This window comes from Numida meleagris, chromosome 2, assembly GCF_002078875.1.
Source record: "Numida meleagris isolate 19003 breed g44 Domestic line chromosome 2, NumMel1.0, whole genome shotgun sequence".
Taxonomy (NCBI): Eukaryota; Metazoa; Chordata; class Aves; order Galliformes; family Numididae; genus Numida; species Numida meleagris.
Genome location: NC_034410.1, coordinates 34749079 through 34773105, shown reverse-complemented (window position 1 = coordinate 34773105; position 24027 = coordinate 34749079). Strand labels below are relative to the sequence as shown.

Sequence of the window (24027 nt, the reverse complement as noted above, 5' to 3'; positions counted from 1 at the left end):
TGTTGCTATATGGAAACAGTAATTGTAGGTAATAGCGAATTTTCATGTAGCTTTTCCGTATCTTGGGCTAACTTGCAGTAACATATAACATCTCCTTGTATCAATTACTGTAAAGTACCAAAGATCCCTACTGTTTTTGTTTTGTTTTGCTTCCTAAAGCCCCCTGCTGCTGTTGATTACACCTAGATCTGCTACTGATTGGAACTGTTAAAAGGCAAAGATAGCATTGGATGGTTTCTGAATCATTTAATTGTAGAACTAATAAGATGTTTTCACTGGGACCTAATAGAACTGATAATATTAATTACAGATAATTACATGAACAAAGTATATTCTGTGGTATATTAATAGCTGTGTAATACATACTGAACTCACTGTATGTGACCCTTGAAAAACTGCTTCCTTAATACAGCAACACTTGCCAGATAATGTCCAAAATAGGCGTAGAGTTACGTTGGCTTATCTGTGTAAGAGCCGCTTCTCTTCTGTGCCCTACTCCATTGTCTGCTCAAACAGTCAGCTCTGACAAGGTTGAAATGTGATTTATGAATACATACAAGGAACTCCGAAAATGAAGATGAATGAAAATACATCATTAGTTATGAATGCTAAGATTTGAAGTGTTGACTTTTCTGTAATGTTACATGATTTTTAAATTCTAATTAAAGAATTTTCAAGGAAGAAAAAAGGGAAATGACTGCCTGGGAAGGGCAGGTAAGGAAAAAAGATAGGAAGGGAGTCTGAAGTGACCTTAATGCCTCATAAACCTGCAGCAAAACTGATAAGCAGATTCAGAGCATCCAGGAAATGGTGCTGCAGAGCACAGCCATAGCGCAGCCCATGTGAATCTTGGAGGGTATTCACACAATTGAAGGAGTCTACCAATTATGACTTGTGATTAACTAACTATTTCTTTCCACAGCTTTGCCAAATTTGCTGTCCTTCTAATGTACATACAGTCTCCTCACGTGGTGTGGGGAAAGTGGCAGCAGGGCCTTCTGAGGGACCAGCTGATTCTTCAGTTTCCAAATTGTTCTGCTGTAGTCGATCCAATCAGCTAGCCTTTTGTCTACAATCACGTCATGTCTTTTTTTTTTCTCAGTTATCTACATTTTAAAATATAATTTGCATTTTACCCTTTTGTTGGGTAAAATGCTGGAAGGTTTGAAAAGCCATGCTAGAGAAAACAAGTATTGTGTGTAATGACGTGTTTTCTTTAAATTTATGCATACATAATACATATAAGAGATTCAGAACTGAGGCTGGAGGGGGCAGAGCTAATCTCAATATTGAATGATGAAGATTGTTAATTTATGTAACTTTCACATTTCATGGAATTTAAAGAGTTAAGCATTAGTTATTGAATTAATATTCCCTACAAATTTTGGCTTTAAAATCAAGACAGCAAGATACTCCCTTCTAGAATAAAGGAATCAGTCATCCACTTTGCACTTCAATAGACTCTTACTTCCCTTGACCAGTTATCCATATTGATTATTTGATTAAAAAAGAGTAGAATAAAATTACCTTGTTATATCTAGAAAACTTAGTGTAGAAGAGAAAAAAAATCTACTTATCTCAAAAGCAGGTAGCTTTCCTGTTTTTCTCTTCTTTCTACAAAGACAAATGTGTTAGTATAATGCTCATTTAATGTACTAACAGCTATCAGGATCTGTTTCTTTTCTTTGGTCTGGTCTGTCTTTATTTTTGCAGAGACCATTTTATGCTAGATGAACAGCAGCTGAGAGTTTTGAACCATATATTATAGTTAACAGAGAAAATGAGATCAATTTTCAAAATGAGAAAAAAGAGTTGAGAAATTGATTACTGTAGTTTCGATTGACAGGTAACATTTTGTCTGTTTACAGTTGGAAAAATATTTTTCCTCTACTGTTAAGCAAAATTGTACTTGCAGGTCCCTGAAAAGCCATGGTGGCTCTCACTGATTCCTGTAAGATGCTGCAGCTGGAATTTAGTTTCACTGGAGTGAGTTTGAATGTAATCTTGTCTGCACACATACTGTATTGATAATGTGCAATGCATTATTAGTAAAATTATTTTGAACTGAGCCTATGAAAAGGAACAAGCATAGCTCGTTGCATTTTTTTCTGTTATCTTCATCCCCTGTAAAGGAAAAAAAAAAAGCACAAAACCAAACCAAAACAAACCTTAATTATTTCATTCCTATTTCACTTTGAAATGTTGGAATTCTTCTGGTTAGTGATCCTTGTAGCCCGTGAAAGTCCTGCAAGGAATGTGTAGCGGCACACTAAAATCAATTGGAAGTGCTAGCTGAAAGCTCTCAGTGCACTTTTAGAAAGCCTGTGGAGGGAAACAACTGCAGTTCGTGCTTCTGCAAAGTACTGCAGTATTCTTTACCTTAATCCCTGGCAGCTATCACCTCCATTTTGTTGGCTTGTCATCAGCATCTCTATCAGAGGAAAACTCCAATGCATGTAGCAAGAAACGAAGCGTGTAGGGGAAAAACATAAAGGCTCTTGACTGAAATAGTCCTTTAACTTATTAACAGACAAGTGTGCATGTCAGAAAAACACACTTGTTTGCTGTGAGTATATGCAATAGCTGATGGGTAAAGAAACGGAAACCTTAATTGCTGCTCGAGTTGAGGTCAGTGTTCATTCATTCATTCACTGCCGGAGCTATAAACTATTCATATGTTGCCACAGCACGTTATTTACACACGACTGAGGGTGAAGGAAGTAAGAGCTAAGATGCTTCATAGACATCGACATCGGGGGGATTAACATGTCTGCTTCATTAATATATATGTGCATACTTTAATGTTGGAGTATTGAAACTGTTTCAAATGAGATTAAAAACTGTATCTCTTAAGGTCTTCTATAGTGCTTAGAAACATTTACATTTTTTGCGTCAGTCTTGCCAGTTTCCTCACCATTTTACTTTTCCTGTGCCAGTGGGGTACAAGTGCAGGCACAGTGCTCATCGCTTTCCTGCTGCCTGTCTTTCTGTTGTTTTTCCTTAGCTAGATCTGCTCTCTGTACTTGCTAGCCATCATTAAGCATATATGAAACTCTGTAGAGTGGCAGGCGTGGATTCTGAGTGACATTTCTGGCAGCGTTTTCCATGTATATGGCACCAGGCCTGTTCCTCTGAAATTTTAAGCATGTATGATCCGTATTTGCTTCCGCTGAATCTGTAGGTACTCTGTCCTTTTGGAAAACATGCTGCTCTGTAAAACCTTGGGCAGCTAAGAGGTGAGAAAGTCCTGGAAATTTAATTAACTGCCATATGACTTGGTTCTGGAGAGCAGCAAGAGTACAGCCATTGTGAAGGCATTGCCACTCCTACTATGTTAATTACAGACCCAGTAATCACCCCCTGTGAAACTAGGCTTGGAGATCAGTAGTGAATTGTTCAGTAATGTTTATTGGAGCTCTTTAAAATATATTTGCAATGTATAAAACACTTTGATATATAGAAGCTCACATTCTAATAAGATTACATTAAGTATCCTAATAAGATCAAGGCTTGAAATTATGTTTTTCCGGATTTGAGTGATATAAATTAATTTTAGTTTAAACCAGTGTCAGTGTTCTTAGATGTTCACTGTAAATACTCTGTTTGCAGTTTATGTGGGTCTGCATTTAAATTTAAAAAAAAAAAATCAATTCTTCTATTAATGCAAGCAGTGTTTTCTCGTCTTCTCATTCCAGTATTCTGTAGCTACATATTATCAAGGCAACACTGTAATTATTAAACTCAACCAGTAAATTATATAGAGAACAACAGTGGCTGATCACTGAACTCTGTTGGCACTGGCCTTTCATTTCTCATTTAAGTCTAGTCAGTGATGTATGTGGGTTGCTTCAAAAGTAATGCCTCCTATTTATTTCCATGGAAACTACAACACATACAAAGAGCACAATAAAACTGTTTAATAGAGCAAATTCTCATCTACAAAACACTATTTTTCAATATAGACACCACCATTAGCTATACATTTTCACTGATGATGGACAAGAGCTTGCTTGCCGTGCTTGTAGGTGGAGGTGACCCTCTGTTGCCACTGCTGAAACATACCATCCACTGCCTCGCTGTGCTCACATCCACTGTTTAGTCTCCAAAAATGTTCAGCAAGCGTCAGTGGATGTCAGTGGGTGCCATTTTTTCCACATGGAGGAATTCAGTGACACACCTTTGCTTCATCCACTCGCACATCAGCTGCCATTTTGCCAGACTGCTCCTCAGCTGCCATCTGTCATATGGCAACAACATGTAATGGAAGGTAGAGGTTCAGCATCTACTGCCGTACCACCAACATCCATTCTAACATCATCAGCTGACATAATGAAATAGGAGGGATTATTTTCAGAGCAACTATTGCAAAATGAATTAATTATTCTGAGTTTAAGTCTCTTGTGGAAGCTAATCCGTGTTACAAAGCCATTCAACAAAAAAAGTGAGTTCTCTTCAGGAAGTCCTTATAAGTATTTGCGGTACTAAAATATGCACTAAACTTGCAGTATAATTAATTTTTCCTTATGGTAACAAACTGACCAGGGTGAAATGTTGGATTAGTTCAAAAGGGCTTACCACAATAGTATAATTCTTTACCCATTCTACATTTTATTTTACTGCTAATTCTGATTTCTAGGTAAACTGTTGCACAATAATATGAATCTAAAGATCTAACTGTAGTTTTTTTACACTGATAATGATAAAATTCTGTACTCAAAGTCAGGAAAAAAATCTTGGCTAATTTCAGCGTCATCATATTTCTCCTTTTTGTGGTCTGGATGGAGATACTCTTGGGACTCAGATAAATTGTCCAGCAGGTGGGCCAACTGGGCAAAGATACTAGCTGGCTTACACCTAAGTATGTGTACATATGTGTGTAAATTATGTGGTTATAATCACTCTTCAAGGTACACCACCTGCTGTATCAGATTGTTATGTAAGATGATATCCAGGAACAGTAAATATTCCTTGAGTTTATGACCAAGATATTATTTTTAGTATGCTAGCATTCAGTTTTGGATTTTGGTTAGTGTAGCGATTCAGTCTTATGATTTATCTGATAAACGCTGGTTTCCATCAATGCTACTATCAAAGCAAATTATTTAATTATTAAATACTGTGTTAATTTCTTGTTTAGTTATTTAATGTTGCACTTTAAGTACAAAATACTTTGGAAGTGTGAGTCTTACCCTTCCCCATTAAGAAGGAGTCTTCACACCAGCACTCACAACTTAGGCTGATTTTGTTTATTTTATTGTTTGAATAAAATATAAGGCTCTTGGAGAAGTTAATATTGTCGAATTGAGTGGCCATCTTTATTTCTTGATACCTTTTAGTTCAGCAAAAATAAAACGTATCTCCAATTAGCTAAATTTAGTTTGCTGAACCTGAAAAAAACATTTCAAGTGCAGAATAGAAAAAACAACTCTAGCGAAGATCTATTCCAATTTTATGTGCAGGATAATAGCTGGGAAGAGTTGATTCATTGCATTCACCGTTGACGACCTATGATTTCCCTCTGTCCTGTCCAAATACAGCTGAATATGTTTTTATGGACACCTCAGCATAGTCAAAAACAGTACATTTTACTGCCCATTTGGTAATAAGCAGTAGATGCTGTGTAAAATTAGTTCTGTATTTGAATTCCTCCAGAGTGTCAGGGATGGATCTTGTCAAGTTCTTTACTACTTTATTTGCTTAAAGACTTTATCTTGAGTTGTGGAGCAAGAATAGTAATGACCTTCAAACTCAATTTTCCAATACTGAGTTTACACTGTAAGTTAAAAAATCCAGTTCAGTTTCTTGAACACACCTGCCTCATTCTCAAGTAAGCAATCTATTGTAATTTTTTTGTGAATTTATTATGTCTTTTTCTTTTAGAAATTGTTTCTCTTACAGTGTGCAAGAAATAGTTTAATTCATATTTTTTCATTATAAAAGACTAAAAATGTTAGCGATCTTGTCTCTATAAACATATTTAAAATTTCAGGGAGAGTTTAAATATTTATGAAAATATAAAAGGTAACTTAAAGATAATATGTTTGTCTTGGAAACTTGTGGCCAGAACTTATCTGCACACAAATTACTTTTGGGAAAAGAGAGGAGCATACTTACAGTCAGTTTTAATATTTTTAATGGCTTTCACTTTGTACTTTGTAGATTGTATAAAGCCTTCAAATATTAATATATATTCAAGATTAGGGATTTATAGGCTTCTTTTGTTACCATACATTGCTTGTCCGTGAAATTTTCATGGTCTTCTGATTCTTCTGAACCATAGTTATTGTACAAGCAGAGAGACAGCTGATGCTGCTCCTAACTCTTCCTTGCATTAATAAGTGAAACTCTTAGCCCAAAGATAGCAAAAACCATTCAATTGTTCAGAAATAGACTGCAAGTGGAAAGCATGTATGCTGCAGAAAAAAAACCACCATTTTTGCTACGGGTTTCAATTTCATAGTTATTGCTCTTCTGATATGGGAAGCATGCTGACTTCAAGTATTTGTCCTCGTCATATATATTTATTTTTCTGAGATTGTTAGCTTCCTTTGAAGCCTCAATATTTCATATAGGTAGTTATAGATATCTAGTTATAGATAGCATGTCTGAAAAAGTAATAGTGATGAACTTATTTAATCATTACATAGTTTTGAGAGAAGATGATTTTTAAGGAATTTCTCTGAATTATTTATATCATTCAACTGTATTTATGTAATGGAAGAACTTAAAAGAATCTATTGCTCCTGTTTTCAGAAGTGCACTGGACATGACTCAACTGTATTCCCCTATCCTATTGTGAGACTTTGTGATTTTGCACTGACACTTTTGAAGAGCCTAATCCTCATTGTAGCCTTTTTTCTTGCAGTACATTACAAACTTAGACATTTCATATCAGAAAGCCACTAGTAGAAAAGGTGGATACTCTAGAAATTAATGTTACCTTTCTTTCTGTGTTTGGACTATTTCTTTGATGCTTATAAATCAATGCTTGTTATTCTAATACAGTGCTTCTTCTTTTAAACACAGACAAATATTTCCCAAAGTACACACTTATTAGCTGTCCTGTATGGCAAATATTCAAAGATTTCAAGGAATAGCTGTAGCAATTGCAGGAGAAGTGTATAAATTACCATCTCTTTTGGTTTTTTTCCTCCTCTCTGTACATCTCTTACTATAATTAGCCAGCATTTAACAGCAAATGTTTGCTTTGGTTAAATTATTCAGAACATTTATTTTACTTGTCAAAGGTTAGATCAGGTTGTTGTTTGAACTGGTAATTAAATGCAGCCTAATACATGGTCGTATTTATATGCGCTATCAGCCCTGTTTCCTCCTTATTCTGTATAATTTTATAATAGTGAGGGCTGACATTTAGACATAAAACTCAAATTCTGTTTTCTTGTAAAGGGAGCTAAGATTTTACTTCTACATTGCATACATCTGTATGCTCAAGAAAATTAAGATGAGGGTTGTTTGAAATATCACAGCTACACATTTCCTGTTTGTAAAATTAACATTTCTCAGTGCTGCTTTGTGAAGGCCTTTTATATATTTTAATTTGTTTATTTCAGAAAGTCATTACACAGCATCTGGTATGTATTAATTATTTTTCAGAGGTGAAGATAAGGTGGATAAGTGCAGAACTCTCCTTTGCTAGGAATCCAGAGGGCCACAAGTATAATCAGAAGGCTGGAGCACCTTTCCTACGAAGACAGGCTGAAGGGCCTGGGCTTGGTCAGTCTGGAGAAGAGAATGCTCTGGGGAGAGCTTGTTGTGACTGTCCAGTACCTAAAAGGAGTCTATAGGAAAGCTGGAGAGGGACTCTTTATCAGAGAATGTAGTGATAGAACAAGGGGTTCTACATGGAGAAAAAAGGTGAGTTTAGATTAGACATTAGGAAGAAATTCTTTACTCAGAGGGCGGTGAGGCCCTGGCACAGGCTGCCCAGGGAAGCTGTGGATGCCCCATCCCTGGAGGATTTCGATGCCAGGTTGGATAGGGCCCTGGGCAGCCTCAGCTGGTGGGTGGTAACCCTGGCCATGGCAGAGGGTTGGAACTATTAGGGCTTTAGAGTCCCTTCCAACACAAACCGTGTTATAATACTAATAGAATACCAAAAAAAGTCACAGTAGCATATAGTATATTTAAATTGCATTACCAAATCCTTACCAGAAATATACATAATGCTACAGTGCAGAAGAGTTCTTAAAATTAATTCTTAGGCTTATTGCCTAATAAACAGAATTAAAATAATTTCATAGTAGAATCAGATGAGCAAAAAAAGTCTCAAGGTGAGAACTTTTTGTGAATTGCGCGTTTACATCAGACCACTGACACTACCCATCTAGCTTAATAAAATCAATGGGAGTTTCAAAGAAGCCAGAATTTGGTCTATAGTCTCTCATAACAAATTCACAAACTATTTTTTACCACTGTGAAATTACGGTCTTGTAATTGAATAGTCATTTATATAATGCGTTCCTTTGCTTTTTATTTCAGCAATCAATGTTTATTTTGTTAAATTTGAAAAAAAGAAGAGTAAATTATAGAGCTTTGTTAAGCTCTTATGCTCATATGCTTAATATTGTCTAATGTATATGAAAGGAAGAAAATTTTTGTCCAGAAATAAGCGCTATTGTGGCAGACTGACTTTTCAGCAGTTTCTTTTTTTCTACCTTATGTAGACAAGTATTTCTGCCTCTTTCAGTACATTTTTGTTCCAGCTTTCTCTTTGTGAGACTAATGCAGTGATATATATACATTTCAACTTACCTTATTTCTGAACATTTCTGAAACATTTTTGAAAATTCCTAGCTATTGTACTTAATGTACTGAAAGTGCAGTTTTTAAAGTCTCATAGTTCTGTCAAATCAGAACAAAACTGATTCATATCTTGTTAAGAAACAATTCAGACTTCTTGGTAGTGAAATTCTAATTTATCCACTGTCATGGTGATCCCCCAGACTATATTATGTGGTTGAAAAAGCTGAGATAGTGTCTGTGTTTTTTTTCTTATTTCTTTCTTAGAGAGCCAAAATTGACAACTTAGTTCCTACATATGTGATCTCAGAGTAGCAGAATTTATTATATTTTTCACCTTTCTTTCTCATAATCGTATTTTGTAATAAAGCTGGCATAGGCCACCAAGATCCTCAATATAGAAAGAATAAAGAGTAAAAACAGAGTTAAAAGTTGAAGAGTATTCTTGATTATAATTATAGCATTCCTAGCATGACACTAAAGAAACTTGATCTATGGTGTTCAATTTGTTGTTTTACAGCTTGTTAAATTTTTATACTTCATGGCTGTGGGAGGTAGCTAAAAACAAGAAAATATACTGTGCTCTTACAGAAATTATTTTGACCTCTAGGTAAAGTACATTTATTTGTGTGTGCATCATCTGAACTGTGAGCTGTTTTGATTGATGTAATAGACTGCATATACATATGGCATACAAAGGACCTGGGTTAGGGTAGAGTTCTGGGCTGTTTCGTGATGGTCTAGCTAAATATAAATAGAATCAAAATGATTAAGTTAATTTTAAGTTGTACAGAAGTGTCATATGGGTGTAAGTTGTGAGACAGAAATGACAGACTGCATGCTTTTAATTAGGAAAACTGGTCTTAACTTAAATAATTGCTGTATTAAAGTCTCAGAAGTATTTGTATATCAGTTTGTACAAGGACTGCGTGGAGATGAAAACCAGTGTAGTTATTTCAGATGGTGTCTTTAAGACCATGGATAAAATGGGTGTTGACTGAAGTATCTTGTGTGTGAACCAAAGAGTTTGGCAAACACACAGTATTTCAATGGCAAAAGAATGAACCAACCCAAACCAAAATCTCCATTCTTTTCCTGCACATCTCTCCTGATCATTCCTACTGGATTAAAATAAATAGGTAAATAATGTCTTACATTGACATCTTTGGGGAGAGAAAGATGAGGCAGAGTAGCATAGTGAGGGAGTAGTATTCCATCTTTCTGTATTATTTGACCTCAGTTATATTTTGTGTTGTCGCTCTTGTTTCTGATGAAACTCTGACAAAACTTGAAAGCCAAAAATGGCAAATATTTTTAAAGTTGCCTAGCTTTCTTTTATTCAGTGCTCCACTTATAAATGTGGCTGCTAAAACAGAAAGGGATTTACAATTTTCTTTTACAACAAAGAACAAGAACTTCCCAAGAACAATTATATGGGGGAGCAGGCAGTGGATCTGTTGCCTTCCTGAGAAATCCTTGAGCTTCAAGCCCTCCTGGAAACGTGGAATTGCTGGATTTGTTTGACACAGAATACTCATCTCAGCCTGGCAGTCTGTCTGTCACCCCTTCTTTGAAGATCTGTTGGTCTGCTTTTTCCTCCTTTAGGAAGCTAAGGACACCTACTACTTCCGTCTTCTGTCTTTCTTTTAGGAGAAAAAGAAAGATGAGTAATACAAGGGCTGCTCTGAAAGTAATGCTCCTGTTTTATTATTTTGATCCACAATGTCAGAGGCAGATGGTGGTATGGCAGCAGAGGTTGAACCTTTGCCCCAGTATTCCATTACATGTTGTTGCCATGCAACAGATAGCAGCAGAGGGGCAGTCTGACAGAATGATGTCTGATGAGGAAGTGCAGATGAAGCAAAGGTGGAATTGAATTTCTCCACGTGGAAAACTGGCACCCACTGACATTCATCAGTGCTTGCTGAACATTTGTGAATACCAAACAGTGGATGTGAGCACAGTGAGGCAGTGGGTGGTGAGTTTCAGCAGTGGCAACAGCAACATGAAAAACAAGCCATGTTGCATACAAGCATGCACAGCTATCACACCACAAAATGAAGATTGTCTCAGTCAGCTCATCCACACAAATTGGCTGATGGTGATGACTGTGTTGAAAAAAATAGTGTTGTATAGCTGATAATTTGCTCTGTCAAATAATGTTATTATGCTCTTTGTATCTGTTGTAGCGAACATTGAGATAAATAGGAGGCGTTAGTTTTGAAACGGCCTACCTATACAACAGACCAACATTTCAAAAGTTACCACTAATTTTAGCTGCTCCAAGATGCACAGCCTTGCTATTAAGTAAAAAAGTCAAGTGAGAACTGATCACACCTGTGTTCTGTATGCTTGGTTTCTTTCCATTTCCTTCTGGATCCTGTTCAAAATTCTGATTTCACTCTCTTTATTTCTCTAAGTGATCCAAAGCCTGGCCCCTTTATCTGTATCTGAGCTATTGTTAGAAATGCAACAACATAGCAACAAGTACATATTCCTAGATTTCTGCATGTGACCAGTTTCATATGACAGGTTTGAGATCATAGAGAGTCTGCAGCAGGATAAAAAATGTGAAAGAAATTTTTTGTTAATTCACACTTCTTACATTTGGAGAGAAAATTAAAATTTGTCAGAAGGACCAAAAAAATGAAACAAACAAACTCACAACCAAAAGAATTGGAAATTATGTGAAAGCAATGGTTTTGTCCAGGAGGATTTTCAGTGTTAGTGGCTATCGTGGCTGTCATCATTTGTAATTTATTCAATAAAGATTATTAAAAAGTCATAGTTTTCTTCTCTGTGTGTTAGATGAACTCCTATCTGCGAAGGCTTTCTAAAAACAAATGGAAAAATTTAATCTAGGAGGCGTCTAACCATATCTTGTTTACATCTGTTATATTCTTTTAATAAAACTGGCTTAAAAGCTTAGCCTCAAAGGTGTTGCAAGCTTTTCATAAAGTATAATGACAGCTGTTGTTCCAGTACAATTCTTCAAATTTGTTTGCAGTTTCTTGGGGATTCAATTTTGTTTTTGCTTGTTACATACAAGTAATGATATTCATACAACATAGGGAGATTCAGTCATGCCATAGTGGCTGGTGAATTAGAGAGACCTCTCAACTAAGCCTGTCATGTTTAGGAGTCATCAATCTGTTGTATCACCTATTTAAAATCAAGAAGTTTTGAAAAATCCTGCCTGTGGTTTTGCTCTGCTTCCCCAGAGCAGAACATACACAATTCTCAAGTCAACCCTGAGCCTTCTACTACCTGTGGTCTTGTCTAAGGTCTCACCCTGATACTGATGTGTTGGCTAAGAGTGTTGTGTGAAGTAGGGCTTCTGCTTCTTACTGCATGGTGCGTGCTTGACCCACTTCTAAGGCAAAGTAACTGTGGGATTTAGTGTAAAGAGAATAGAACTTGATGGTGGCAGCTGTTTCTGATTAAACAAATTTACTGCCAAACCTAAAAGCCCTTTAACTAATAAATTGTGCCTCAGTTTTATTAATACTTTCTCCTTTAGACTTTATCCTTATTTCTGAATTAGTTTATATTAAACATTTTTATTTGCGCTGCAAATCGTAGGGTACATTTCTAACATTCTGCAGAATTAAATATTTCTTTGTAGATCCAGGCTTTTGTTTATCTATAAAGTTGCAAAGTACTGCTTTCCTACTTGCTGTTTAAGACCTGCATCTAATTCAGGTTTTGAGGCACTTCTGCCAATGTGTGTTTGATGCACCGTGCTGCTTGTACTGGTGACTTCTATGCTTGTGTTTTGTGTGCTCTGGCAACGAGCAGAGGCTGCGCAGAAAATATTTTAGGGGGAACAAATACCTCCAAGTAACAGTTCATTATAGAAATCATTCTATAGAAATCTTGCTTTTCTGTCTGAAGACTTCAGCAATACTACTTGTTCCCTTGACAGCTTGATGTGTATGTACAGGAAAGCATAGAATGTTGTCCAAGTGCTCAGAAATTTGAACAGAATATAAGAGAGAGGGAGGGGGTAGGAAAATGAGTTGTAACTGATAACACTGTATTAGAAGATCAAGAATTTAGAGAAGGAAGGGTATTACACTTGTAATGTAATTTTCTGCCATTTATAATATTACTAACCCTGACAGGAATTAGTACTGTGAGTTACCGAGCACAGGAAACATAAGAAATGCAGCACCAAAGTTCTCTGTCTGAAAAAGGAAGAAAAATATGCCTTGACATCATCTTAGTAACATGGAACACAGTACTACATTCATACTAAAGCAACAAGTGAAGTGTTAATCACAGCAGGAGTAATACCTTGGTACAGAGTGTTTTCATTCAGTCAACTTCCTGCATGGTTAGCACGATTCATCTGTCCCTTGTGTTTCCAAGTCTTAGGGGTTATCTGCTTTTCAAGTATTTTATTTTGTTTTACTTTACTTAGGGATTCCTGTGTGAACTGAATTAGATGTCAGCACTGTGTCTTGGCTTCCCACTTCCACCTAGTTTTCCTCTGCAGCTGTGCCCATTCGCATTCAGTCACAGAGACCGAACTGTATACATGAACATGGCTCATGGTTCTTCACATTACTAACTTCATTGTGAGATGCAAAACAAATTTTGGCTCTTTTTGCTTCTTTGAAAGTGGCTATGAAATTGTTTCCTTTTTCCTTAGCTAGCAGAGCTTACACCAGCTTTCTTTGTACCTCAGTGTGAGGCCATGCTGCTTTAGTATCTGCATATACAGAAGAGAAATATTTGATGTAAATGCCTCCGTGCGTGCATGAACACGCTGGTGTTTCTATAAAAATGGTCAGCCCCTGTAGAAAACTGTTTTCTAAAAATAGTGAAAGAATAAAGACTGAATCCTAGATTAATTGCTTAGTACTCTAAAGCTGTGATATCCTAGAAACTTACTTCATTGAATACACTTTTAGTGTCTAAGCTAGTTACTATCATTTCGGGTAAGGCTGCAGGCTAAGCTGCCACTTTTTCCAGCTCACTGTTTTGATGTTTTCTTTCAGCCTTGACATTTTTTGGCCCTTTAGTTACATATGTATTACTAAAACATAAAGTGTGTAGCATAGCATGGTGCCTGTGTGTTTCTGAAAGTAAAACTCTTAAATAGTTAAAAGCAGTCATTTCCATACCATAAACAACAGTAAACTACTTTAATGTCTTAACTACGTTTGGAAGGACAGTGCTTTAATTTCAGTTATATTGAATTGTTTTGTAACCAGGTAAATAAAATGTATTCTAAAATAGTATAAGCAAGCAGATTGTTTGGTTTAATGGGTTTCCAATTTTGTGTGATTCATTTTAACATGAATAGGGTTTTCAGCACTTCTGGATTACTGTAAGAGAAGGGATTAGCTTCATAGTTAAATAATGTAAAGATCTGAAATCTCATGGTATATTTCTTTACTTCTCTCTTGTCTTTCTCCCACTAATGAAAAACATTTTGATTTTTCAGTCATGCCATAGGTTATATTTTCTAGATTCCTACTAGTCTTGTTGTTCCTCTCTATCTGCACCAGCCAGGTATCGACCCTCGTAGGCTATCCATATAAAGATGGATACTCTACTGCAGCTTAGATCTTACCAGCATCACATGATGGAAGATTTACTTTATATCTGTAAATAAAGCTACATCTCATTTTTATCAATTTCTTTTGGTTGTTTTGAAGTAATATGATACAATATTGTTGACTCACTTTCAAATTGTAATCCACTTGTTCGTATCCTTTCCCTCACAGAATCACTTCCTTTGTGCCAAGAGCAAGGCCTTCATTGCTCCTGGTTTAAATTCTGGTTAACTGTCAGGTAAGATAGCTTTGACTCAGTGGGGTCAACTGACCTGTTTCCATGCAGGTACTTATGCCTGTTGAGGGAAAGTGGCACCCCTAGTCAGTTAAACTACCCATTTTGAGAGCAGTATCAATTTAGTCAAAGCTACTATATGAAATTACTTTAAGCTGAATTGTATCTGATTATTTGAAAAGAACTAATTTACCTTGTCTCTAATCTTTCTCTGAGCTAGCCCATGTATATTTTAAACGATGTTGTGTCAGTAATCTGATTTGCAATGGAATCATTTAGCAAAAAGTAAAGCATAAAACATTTCACATGCCTTTCCATCTTTGATAAATCTCCCTTTCCTTTAAATAAGAGCTCAAATCTTTTAATTGTTTTCTTCTTACAACTAAAGTGTGTATATGTATATTTACGTGATAAATGAAGAATGTTCCTTGTGTTCCTTTTTTGTTCATTTTCTTTCTGATTTGACCCTATGACTTTGTGCTTCTATATACACAACCTGCATTATTTGATCTTCTTTTTACTTTGAGTGCTCTTTGCTCAAGCTTTGGGTCACTCATGGTTTAGCTAAGTTTATGTAATTCCATCTTCTGTCCTTCCTGTGCTTTGGGGTAGGCTACATATAATATAAGAGGGCTCTCTTAAGGAGTTGGCCAAGTTTCCTGAGTTCCCGTCTTCCCTTGGCTTTGCTTCTTTCTCCCCAAAAAATCTATTAATTTATTGAAATTTGCTTTGTTGAAATCTTGTTCCTCTTATTACCGTGTTTTTTCACCTCTTTTCTTTCCTATGAATCATAAACTTTGTGCTTCTAAGATCACTCCTACTAGTAATTTTCATCTTTCTGAGTTAATTTCTACTTGTGGCTTAGAATCCGGTTCATTTTAATCCAGTGATCTTTCTGCTTTTTCCAGCTCCTTTCTCAAAATAGAAACAAGTGAAGTAAAAGTTCTCTTTCAACAGCTTATTCCAAAAACCTGCTAAACATTGTCCAGCCAGTTTCCATTTCCATTATGTCTTCTACAGTGTTACAGTCTTCCTTCTTTTCATCTTTTATTATCCCTAATTTCAACCTTCTCCTACATTCTCAGTTTCCAAGTAAATGCAGATGCCTGTTTACAAGGCACTACTCTCACTCTTTTGCATATTCTTTCTGAGCAAATAATTCTGCTCTTTATTACTATTCTAGTAATGATTTATTTCATTAAATCTTACTTGTTATGGCAATTAAGTTATAATTTTGATCACGTGTAAGGATTATCAGCTCCTCTTGTTTATTCCCTGTATTACCGTTGTTAGTAAATGGACTTTAGCTAGGCTAAAAAGATTGGCCTCCTCCCCTGCCCTCCTCTCACCTCCTTTTGAGATGCATAGACCAAACCTACTGAACTGTAGCACTGAGAACTTAACATGATTGATTCTTTCTGTACGTTACTTGTCATCATTTTCAATGCAGGAGAGAAGCAGCAAATGTCAAATGTTCATAGCATTGTTGACAAGGTTGGTAGGGGAATATGTTTATTGAGTACAGTGGTAAACAGTGCATAAGGTTTTCAATCCTCTCTGCTTTATTTACCCTGCTTCTTCCTGAATCAAACGAGCGCATCTTGCAATGTCACATAGCCTCAAGAAAACCATAAGCTAGCAACTGCATGAGCTTATTCCCGTCTTGCAGCAAATACGCTGAAGATTCCATGTCTACTAAATTAAGAGAATATAACTTACTTATGATAGCTTTGTGGGTTTACTTTGCATTTTATATTTTAACTCATAGCATAAAAAAAGCTTTTAACTATCATGTGAATTACCAAGAGAATACATTGTCATGATCCCTAGCTATTTATACTGTTTCTTATCCATGACATTTTAATTCGCTGCTGAATTTATACTTTGCATGTTTAAGTACTGTTAAGACATGAAAGTTGTAGGGTTAAATCTGTAGACAGTGCTTTAAAGCTCCTATGATAATTGTTCTTAGGTATGTATTCCTTTACTGTGGCTCTTGAGACAACTGTTTAATAGACAACATTTGAATAATACAAATGTGCAGTTGGTAAAAATGGATTAGGGTTTCAGGGTGGTACCAATGGGTGATATTTAATATTGAATGACATGTATTAAGACAAATGCTTTTATATATAATTTATTTGGCATTGTAAATGCATTTATCTTGTGAGATACAGACCCCCTGTTGCCACATGAAGTATTCTGGAAAGGTTCGGAGTAAATAAATAATAAAACCACTTTGATATACAATCTAACAATATTAAATATTAAGACTTTCACATGATTGATTTTAATACTTAATTAACTTATTTAAAGTCCAATGTAACTCTGTTTTTGTATTAAAGATTAGACAGGCAGAAGTTAAAATGCAGGAAATGTTATTAAATGGGACAAAATTAATTGCATTTCATGATCTTCAGACTCACTGGCTGTTAACCTGTCCATCAGTGCAATGATCTTGTTTGTTTTGTTCCGGATCCCAGCTGATGGTAATGTTAATCAGCTTTACCATGTCAGTCCATTTTTATGTTTGCATCATTCTATTTTAATGATACATAATCTGATACATTTTATGAAAGAAAACAAACTTGCTTTATGCTAGTCAAAGTTTGTCAAGTTGTGCACTTTTCTTCAGAGTTAGTAAATGTTCCTCCTGAAACATGTTTCCTCACAGTGTTAACAACCTGTGGAAGTGGCTGAGTACCATCCCTGCTGGGTTTCATCCCAGCTGGTTTTAACCCAGGCAGCAGGTCTTTTGTATATAAATAGAGGTGGTGGCAGTAAAGGGTTATATATTCTGTATGACGTGGGCTCAAATGAGGGAGAACAGAATTGCTCCATGGATGCTCGACACCCTCTCCTGCTCAGTCTTCTACTGAGCATCACGTTTTTTTTTTTAACTTCTGCCTCATTTAGGAGGAATCACATAAAGCCTATGAGATTTGATCAGTAAAGCAAACCTGGGGTCTGGAACTGTTTCTAGATTATTTGCAAGTCATCTAAACTTCATTGATTTAAATATATACAATGCATGTTTATCCTCCTAATATTTAAAATGTCTTATCTACTGTAAAATGTTTTCTGCATTCCATCCTCACTTCAGTGTGCTAACATGCTTGATTACTTCATAAGCTCCAAATGAGGGGCAGAATTGTGAACCCTCATAACATGATGCTGTCAAACTCAACAAAACGTGCACAAGACCATTACGACATCAGACACTTGCTTTTAGTCAGGTCATTTTAATCAATTTGACTTCACAGGGCAGCTAATTTATCACTTAGCTAAACAAGTATTTCCTCTACTTGTCATCAATTTAAGTAATTAAAATGGTAAACTTTGCTATGTGGCATGAAATAAAGGCCCAAAGATAATTTGAAGAAGGTAGATTATACAGTCTAATAGAATGAATGCAAAGTATTATTTAAATACTTTGCTACGCTTCAGTAGTTTTCAGAAATGTCATATTCCAGTAACACTACTGGTACTGATATATACCCTTATTTAATCATTTTCATCCGTAGCATATCCAATATTAAAAAGCAGTGCTTGGTTTCTTCCTCTAAGATAGGAAATTCGTTTGTTTCCTTTCTTCATGCATTACAGTTTTTACTTTTTTGCTTAATTGTTTGGAGATCAGAGAATGTCAGAAAATATGAGTGAGGCAAGTTTTCAGGAATAGTTCAAGTAAGCCTGCAGACCTGACATTGTGTCCACTCAGCAATCTTAGTTTTCCTAAGAATGTTTTCAAGTTGTACAGGAAGCTGTTTTGGAGACTTGAATTGGAATTTGTGCAGTTTTCCTCCCCTGATGCTAAGGACCTCTTCCAGCATGTTTCCTCCTTTCATTGCACCACCAGGGGAAGGGAAGAGAGAGCAAATGGGCATCAGAAGTGCTCCTGACTGCCCACTTCTGTTTTTCTTCTGCAGTTACACCTTCAAAACAACCATTCTCATTTTGCCCAAACAGTATGAATGTTCTTCACTAGATATTAGTTTGGCTATGTTTTGGTTTGTGTTGTGCACACAATTTGATTAAATCAAATTTTAAATTTCTATGCAGGCATAGATGATAAAGGGAAACATTTTAGAGTTGCTTTAGTTTATTTTTAAATTGAAATCATCTGGGAACTATTTTTGAAACAAAGTGTGTCACCTGTATTTCTTCCAATAGTTACTGCAAATTAAGAGGTAAATGAAGGTCTTACGGCTTGAGATGAAATACAGTATTCATGTTCAGATTGTGATTTTTTTTAATGAAATACTAATTCTGAATTTACCATAATTTCTGACAATAGAGTAGTCTTGTATTTTACTCCTCTGGTAATAAATAGTCTTGCTGCTTTAAAAAAAGAAAAAAAAAAAATTTGTTTTTATTACGACTGTTTCAACTTCTGATTGAACATTCATTATGATTAGTTTATTACACAAACATTTATTATAACACAGAGGACTCTGCTGTTTTGTACTCTTTTGCCTATAGTGATATTCTTCTATGTTGGTGTAATACATGCTTTTGCCATGTTTTGCCCAGTTCCTGCCCAGATGAGAAGCGCATCATTTTCACTTCAGCTAAGTTAGAAGCAAATCTCAGAGACTTTTGCCTTGGTCTTGTATTTCTAGCTAGCAGATAATTAATAGAACAGGTAGTTCATTTCTGTTATGCAGAAGGAGGTTGTTAGTAAGGTAGAAGTAAATATTAGTAAAGTTTTTCCTAGTGGAAGCACAGGCAGATATTTTATGCTATGCTATGGACTGTGGAGGAAACCATGTGAGACAGTATTATAAGACACTGTCTCCACAGTGTCCTTTTCATATCCAGTAGACTTCTATGTTTGTGTCTTTAAGCCAATTTCATGGGATTTTTGATTGTTGAGAACCTACACTGTCAGGTCACAGGTGTACCAACAAGCTGCCTTTCCTACTGCTGAAAACCAGACTGTGTTCATTCAATGTGTGCTGGTCAGTGAGGAGCTGATGTGAGGTGCTGCCGTCAGTGGAGGCACCCCGCGGTGTCTGAGCTCTGGGCCATGTGCTAGATACATCCAGAAGTACTGCAGGGCTCCCTCTGCTCTCACACTTAGAGAGAGGAGACAAACACAAAGCTTATCTGCCTTGGGCTCGTGGGTGGGTTCATGTCTCTTTTCATTCCCCTAAACAAGATAAATGTTTCATATGCAGCCCTAATTATGTTTCCATGTATATTAAAGAATAGTAGAGCTCCCAGTGCTGGGAAGGGTGCCTGCTCTTCGTCTTTTTTCGCCCATCATCTCTGGAGAAAATTAGTAGGAATAGATAACGGAGACACTGTTAGCCTTTACTGAGAGTCTAGGTAGGCAGTATCAATTCTTGTAAGCTAATTGAATTTCAGAGGATTTTAATAACATTTTTATTGTTTCACATTGAAAATGCTTTTAACTTACATCTTACTTAATACGAGCAATATGTTATAGGCCATTACAAATCAACTGCAAACCTGTAAAGAATTAATCTTTCTCAGAGTAAGATCCCAAGAGTAATCATAATTATTTAATAGTTTGCTTTGTTCTTTCTTAGAAGAGCTGAGAAGAACTTAAGTATGGAACTATAAAGGAAATTGCTTGGACTATCACTAAAGCTAATAGTTAGTGATATTTTTTTTAAATGCTAATCAAATGTATCCATAAACAAACACAAGTAGCTGATTAAATCACCATTTGAGTATCAAAAGTAAATCTCTTTAGCTTTAAAACTGCTCTGTCTGTAAAGTAAATTATGGCTCTTATATGTTGTAAAGGCATGGTATTTGGGGAGTATTAAAGAAAAGAGAAAAGGTAGAAACAGAAAAGAAGAATAAGGAGAACAAACTTAGCAGAGCCAATTTCTTATGGTATTACCAATATAAGAAAATGTAAGTCCGAAGCAAATTTTGTCTTGAAGTGGTGGCTGCTAACAAGGTGGTTTTGAGCCTGATTCTCAATCTGAAAAGCTAGTAGCATTGTGCCTTATTCAGATATGTTGTGAACAACTGTAACAACAAAAAGTTAAACTCTAGCAGAACAGTATAAATAAGCCTTTAAGGCTTGTGAAGACAGAATTGAAAGGTCAGTAGAAAGGCACTAACAAGGATACAGCAAAGATAACAGGAGAAGCAACTAGAATTCCAACAGGAGAAAAGTGTAAACATATTTTTCTACAAATTTTTCTTTAAATAAATAATCAGCTTTTAATTCTTACAAGTTTTTCATTTATTTAAAATATCAAGTAATTATAAACATCTGCCTGTATTATGTAGTCATAAGACTGCAGGCAAACATCGAAATATTGTTTAAATGGCTAGGAAGTTTTTAAAAGCTTCTCTCCAAGTTATTATTCATGTATTTTCCGTGATTATGGTTAATAAATCACATACAAAACACGTGAAGTGTACTTGCATTCATAATGTGTTTTTTTTTGAGATCATCCAAAGACTTGTTAAAGGCCTTTCTGTATTTGTGGTGCATCTTCTCTAAGGCCATGATTATTTGATTGTAATAATTTGCCGTAAATATCTACCACTGCAAATGCAGGCAGTCCTGCCTTCCCTCAGTTCCAAGAAGCATTGGATAATCTGTTTTAGCTAAAAAGTAGTGAGAGATGATTGTTCATTTATTGTTTATAAACTGAAAGCATTAAGCATACATGATCAATGCCTTGTAAGAACCATAGGAAAAGCATAAAGTGATTTTTGAATTGGTAATATACCAATCCTGAAACTATAGGAACATACCTCTTTATATCTTTCTTCTTAAATGTAGTTTTCTTGGAGTTAGAAATTTAAATACTGTAAACTAAGCAGCTACAGGAAGTGATACTTAAAACTCAAGTGGCAGCCACAGGTCTGTGCTGCAGGTTAACTCCATCCCTTTCAAGCTGTTAATAAATTACTGTATACTAACCAAAACACACTGCATTGTGATAATGTACAGGAAAGGTCATTTCTCTGTCTTACCTCTCTGACCATAACACCATCTGCTTCTCCCTTTTTATTGGCATCCTGTTATTCATTGCAGCAAATATTAGCTTAAAATGTACTTCACACGAGCTTCTAACATTGTTCTTGGTCATTCGTGTGTTATTGATTTGTATTCCGTTCAGCCTGTGCTGGGTTTCATTTACATGTTTTCTCTCCTTTCGTTTTTAATTTTGGGAAGAACTTTTTTATAGATATTCAGTAACTAGCTGATTGAGTTTCTTCAAATGTTTCCTTAACATCACCTTACTACAAAGCTAATATAAATCTTGATTAAACTGAAATCACCCATCCTACCAATTAATATTGTCTCATTCTTTTCTGTATTTGTTTGCATCCCCCTGCTTCTTGTCTCATATTTGACCTAAGGTTTCTAAAATATAAATATGGTTGAAAGAAAAATATTTTTCTAGGATGAGGTGTCCTGAATCCAGAACGATGTGATGATGGCTGTAACCTCAGCTTTTCTCTACATCCTTCATTGTACCCACGGCCTAGCATCAATTTTCTCTGTAATGAGACTGAAAGATGAGTTGAGAAAGCTAGAAAAGGAAGGAGAGAGGCTCCTACCCCAGCTCACAGTCCCTCAAATCAATACATGCATTTTATTTGCATGTGATTGTTGAGAGGTACTATAACAATTCTTTTGGACTTCAAATAATCAAATGTTTGCATGGAAATACAGTTATTCTTCTATTTGACATCTAATGGTGTTTTCTGCCTAGAAAGTAAGGAAAGGTTTTTAAGTATTTTAAATGTTGAATTGGGTTATTGCAAAGTAGTTAAAGAAACACTAAGTGTTTGTTTCTGCTTTTCCTCCAGATAAATATCCTCCAGTGGGAAGTATTATTACCAATATGTATCATTCTGTATCTGAAACCAGTCACCCTTTGCAAACAGAGGAACAAGAAGTAGGCATTGATCCCTTGCAGAGTTACTTGAACAAAACAGAGGAAGGTGAGTTTTGTATTTCTGTGGTTTTTTTTTATTTTAACTTTATACCTAGAAACATAGTGTGTCATGATAACTGTACCTGTCATAATTTGTTTAATTCTCTCAATGAAGTTAGAGGCAACTTAAGGCAACCAAAAGAACATTTCACAGAGTGTGTGTAGAACTCTCTGACACTAATGAAAACCATGAGAAGTCAACTTTCAATTACAGACAGAAACATTAGCCAAATGTTTAATGCTCTGACATCCTTTTTTAATCATAAACCAAACACTGACTTCAGCATAAGAATATTGAAATAAAGCATGGCTTTGCGTTACTTTTTGATAGAAAAAAATTTCTTCTCTTTCACATGGCTTTGGTTCTAAGTTTTTTTTTCCTATTTATTTATTTAAACTGTGATAAAGTTAAGTGCTTTATTTTGGAAGAGTTTATACAAATAAAAAGAGTGATTATCATATTTTTTGCATGACGCAGTTTCAGTAAGAATATTTTCAAATATTCTTATTTTAGAAAATACTAAAAGTTGAGGTAGAATGAATAGACTCTTAATGGTAGAAGTTACTTTGTAAGCCAAGGTAAATTAATAAAATGCAATATTTGGAAGACTCTAATGAACAGTGAGAGCAAAATGCTTGTGTGATGCAATGCATGTCTGCGTTGCTTGTCTTTTCTACTTATTTGCTAGTGAAGACAATATAGCTGGTTCGAAGACAGTGATAAGCTTAACAAGAAGCCAAGATCCTTGTCATGAAAACATTCCTCAAGTACTCAGTTGTGCACAATAGCACCTTAACTACCTGTAATTTTCCAGTCACTGAACACATGTACCAGGAGGGCAAACTAAAAAATGTGTGTTAAATTACAGAGTTGAAACAACTTTGTCACATTTCTTAAGTCCCTCACCCACATCAACCGTTCTTTGTGTGTTTATCTGTCCATAAATCTTCTGTTTACTAGTGCTTATTAAAAAAGCTATGTCAAGTTTTGCTTAGTCAGTTTTACTACTTCAGTTTATAAGAAGCTGATGTTTTACTTTAAAATACATGGGTAAAACTTCATTGTTCCTTTGAGAGTTTTTTGTTTGTTTTTTTCTTCATGGCTTTATAAAGCTTTTTCAGTATCAAAAAGTTATAATGAACATCTAGGGGGAAGTATTTTAAAGCCTGACGATTAAATGAAATAGCTTTTCCAGGTCAGTGTTCCTCCTTTATTATATTTGACATCTTAACAATATAAAGCCATTTTAACTTGATAAACTAAAAGCATTTTTATACATATTTTTAAGAAACTTTAATCCTTTGCAATAACCTAAAAAAATAACCATTTTCCTGAGGAAGTATAGCTTGCTTATGGTTTACACCAATCAAGAAAGATTAGCTTTTTCTTCTGATTTTTATCCCTGAAAATGTTGGAAATTCTCTCAACTTCATTTCAAGGAAAATCAAGATTTTTATCCTGTTAAAAAAAACAGTAAATTAATTTTAGTCTTTATTATGCCCAGAAGTGATTAGTTACCTTGACTGA

At 35.4% G+C, this 24027-nt stretch overlaps 1 protein-coding gene across 6 annotated transcripts in view; it reads left to right on the top strand.

Annotated features, from left to right (window-relative positions):
- The window catches only part of TBC1D5 (TBC1 domain family member 5), a 305440-nt gene that overhangs the window by 98753 nt on the left and 182660 nt on the right, over window positions 1-24027 (top strand). For 5 of the 6 annotated variants that reach the window (XM_021386231.1, XM_021386226.1, XM_021386230.1 and 2 more), the window contains one exon: window positions 22372-22506. In XM_021386231.1, the coding sequence (XP_021241906.1) occupies window positions 22407-22506 (100 nt within the window). In that variant the 5' untranslated portion in view covers window positions 22372-22406. Of the gene's footprint in view, window positions 1-14495; window positions 14563-22371; window positions 22507-24027 lie in introns of all 6 variants that reach the window. The other variant, XM_021386228.1, reaches the window with a different exon arrangement.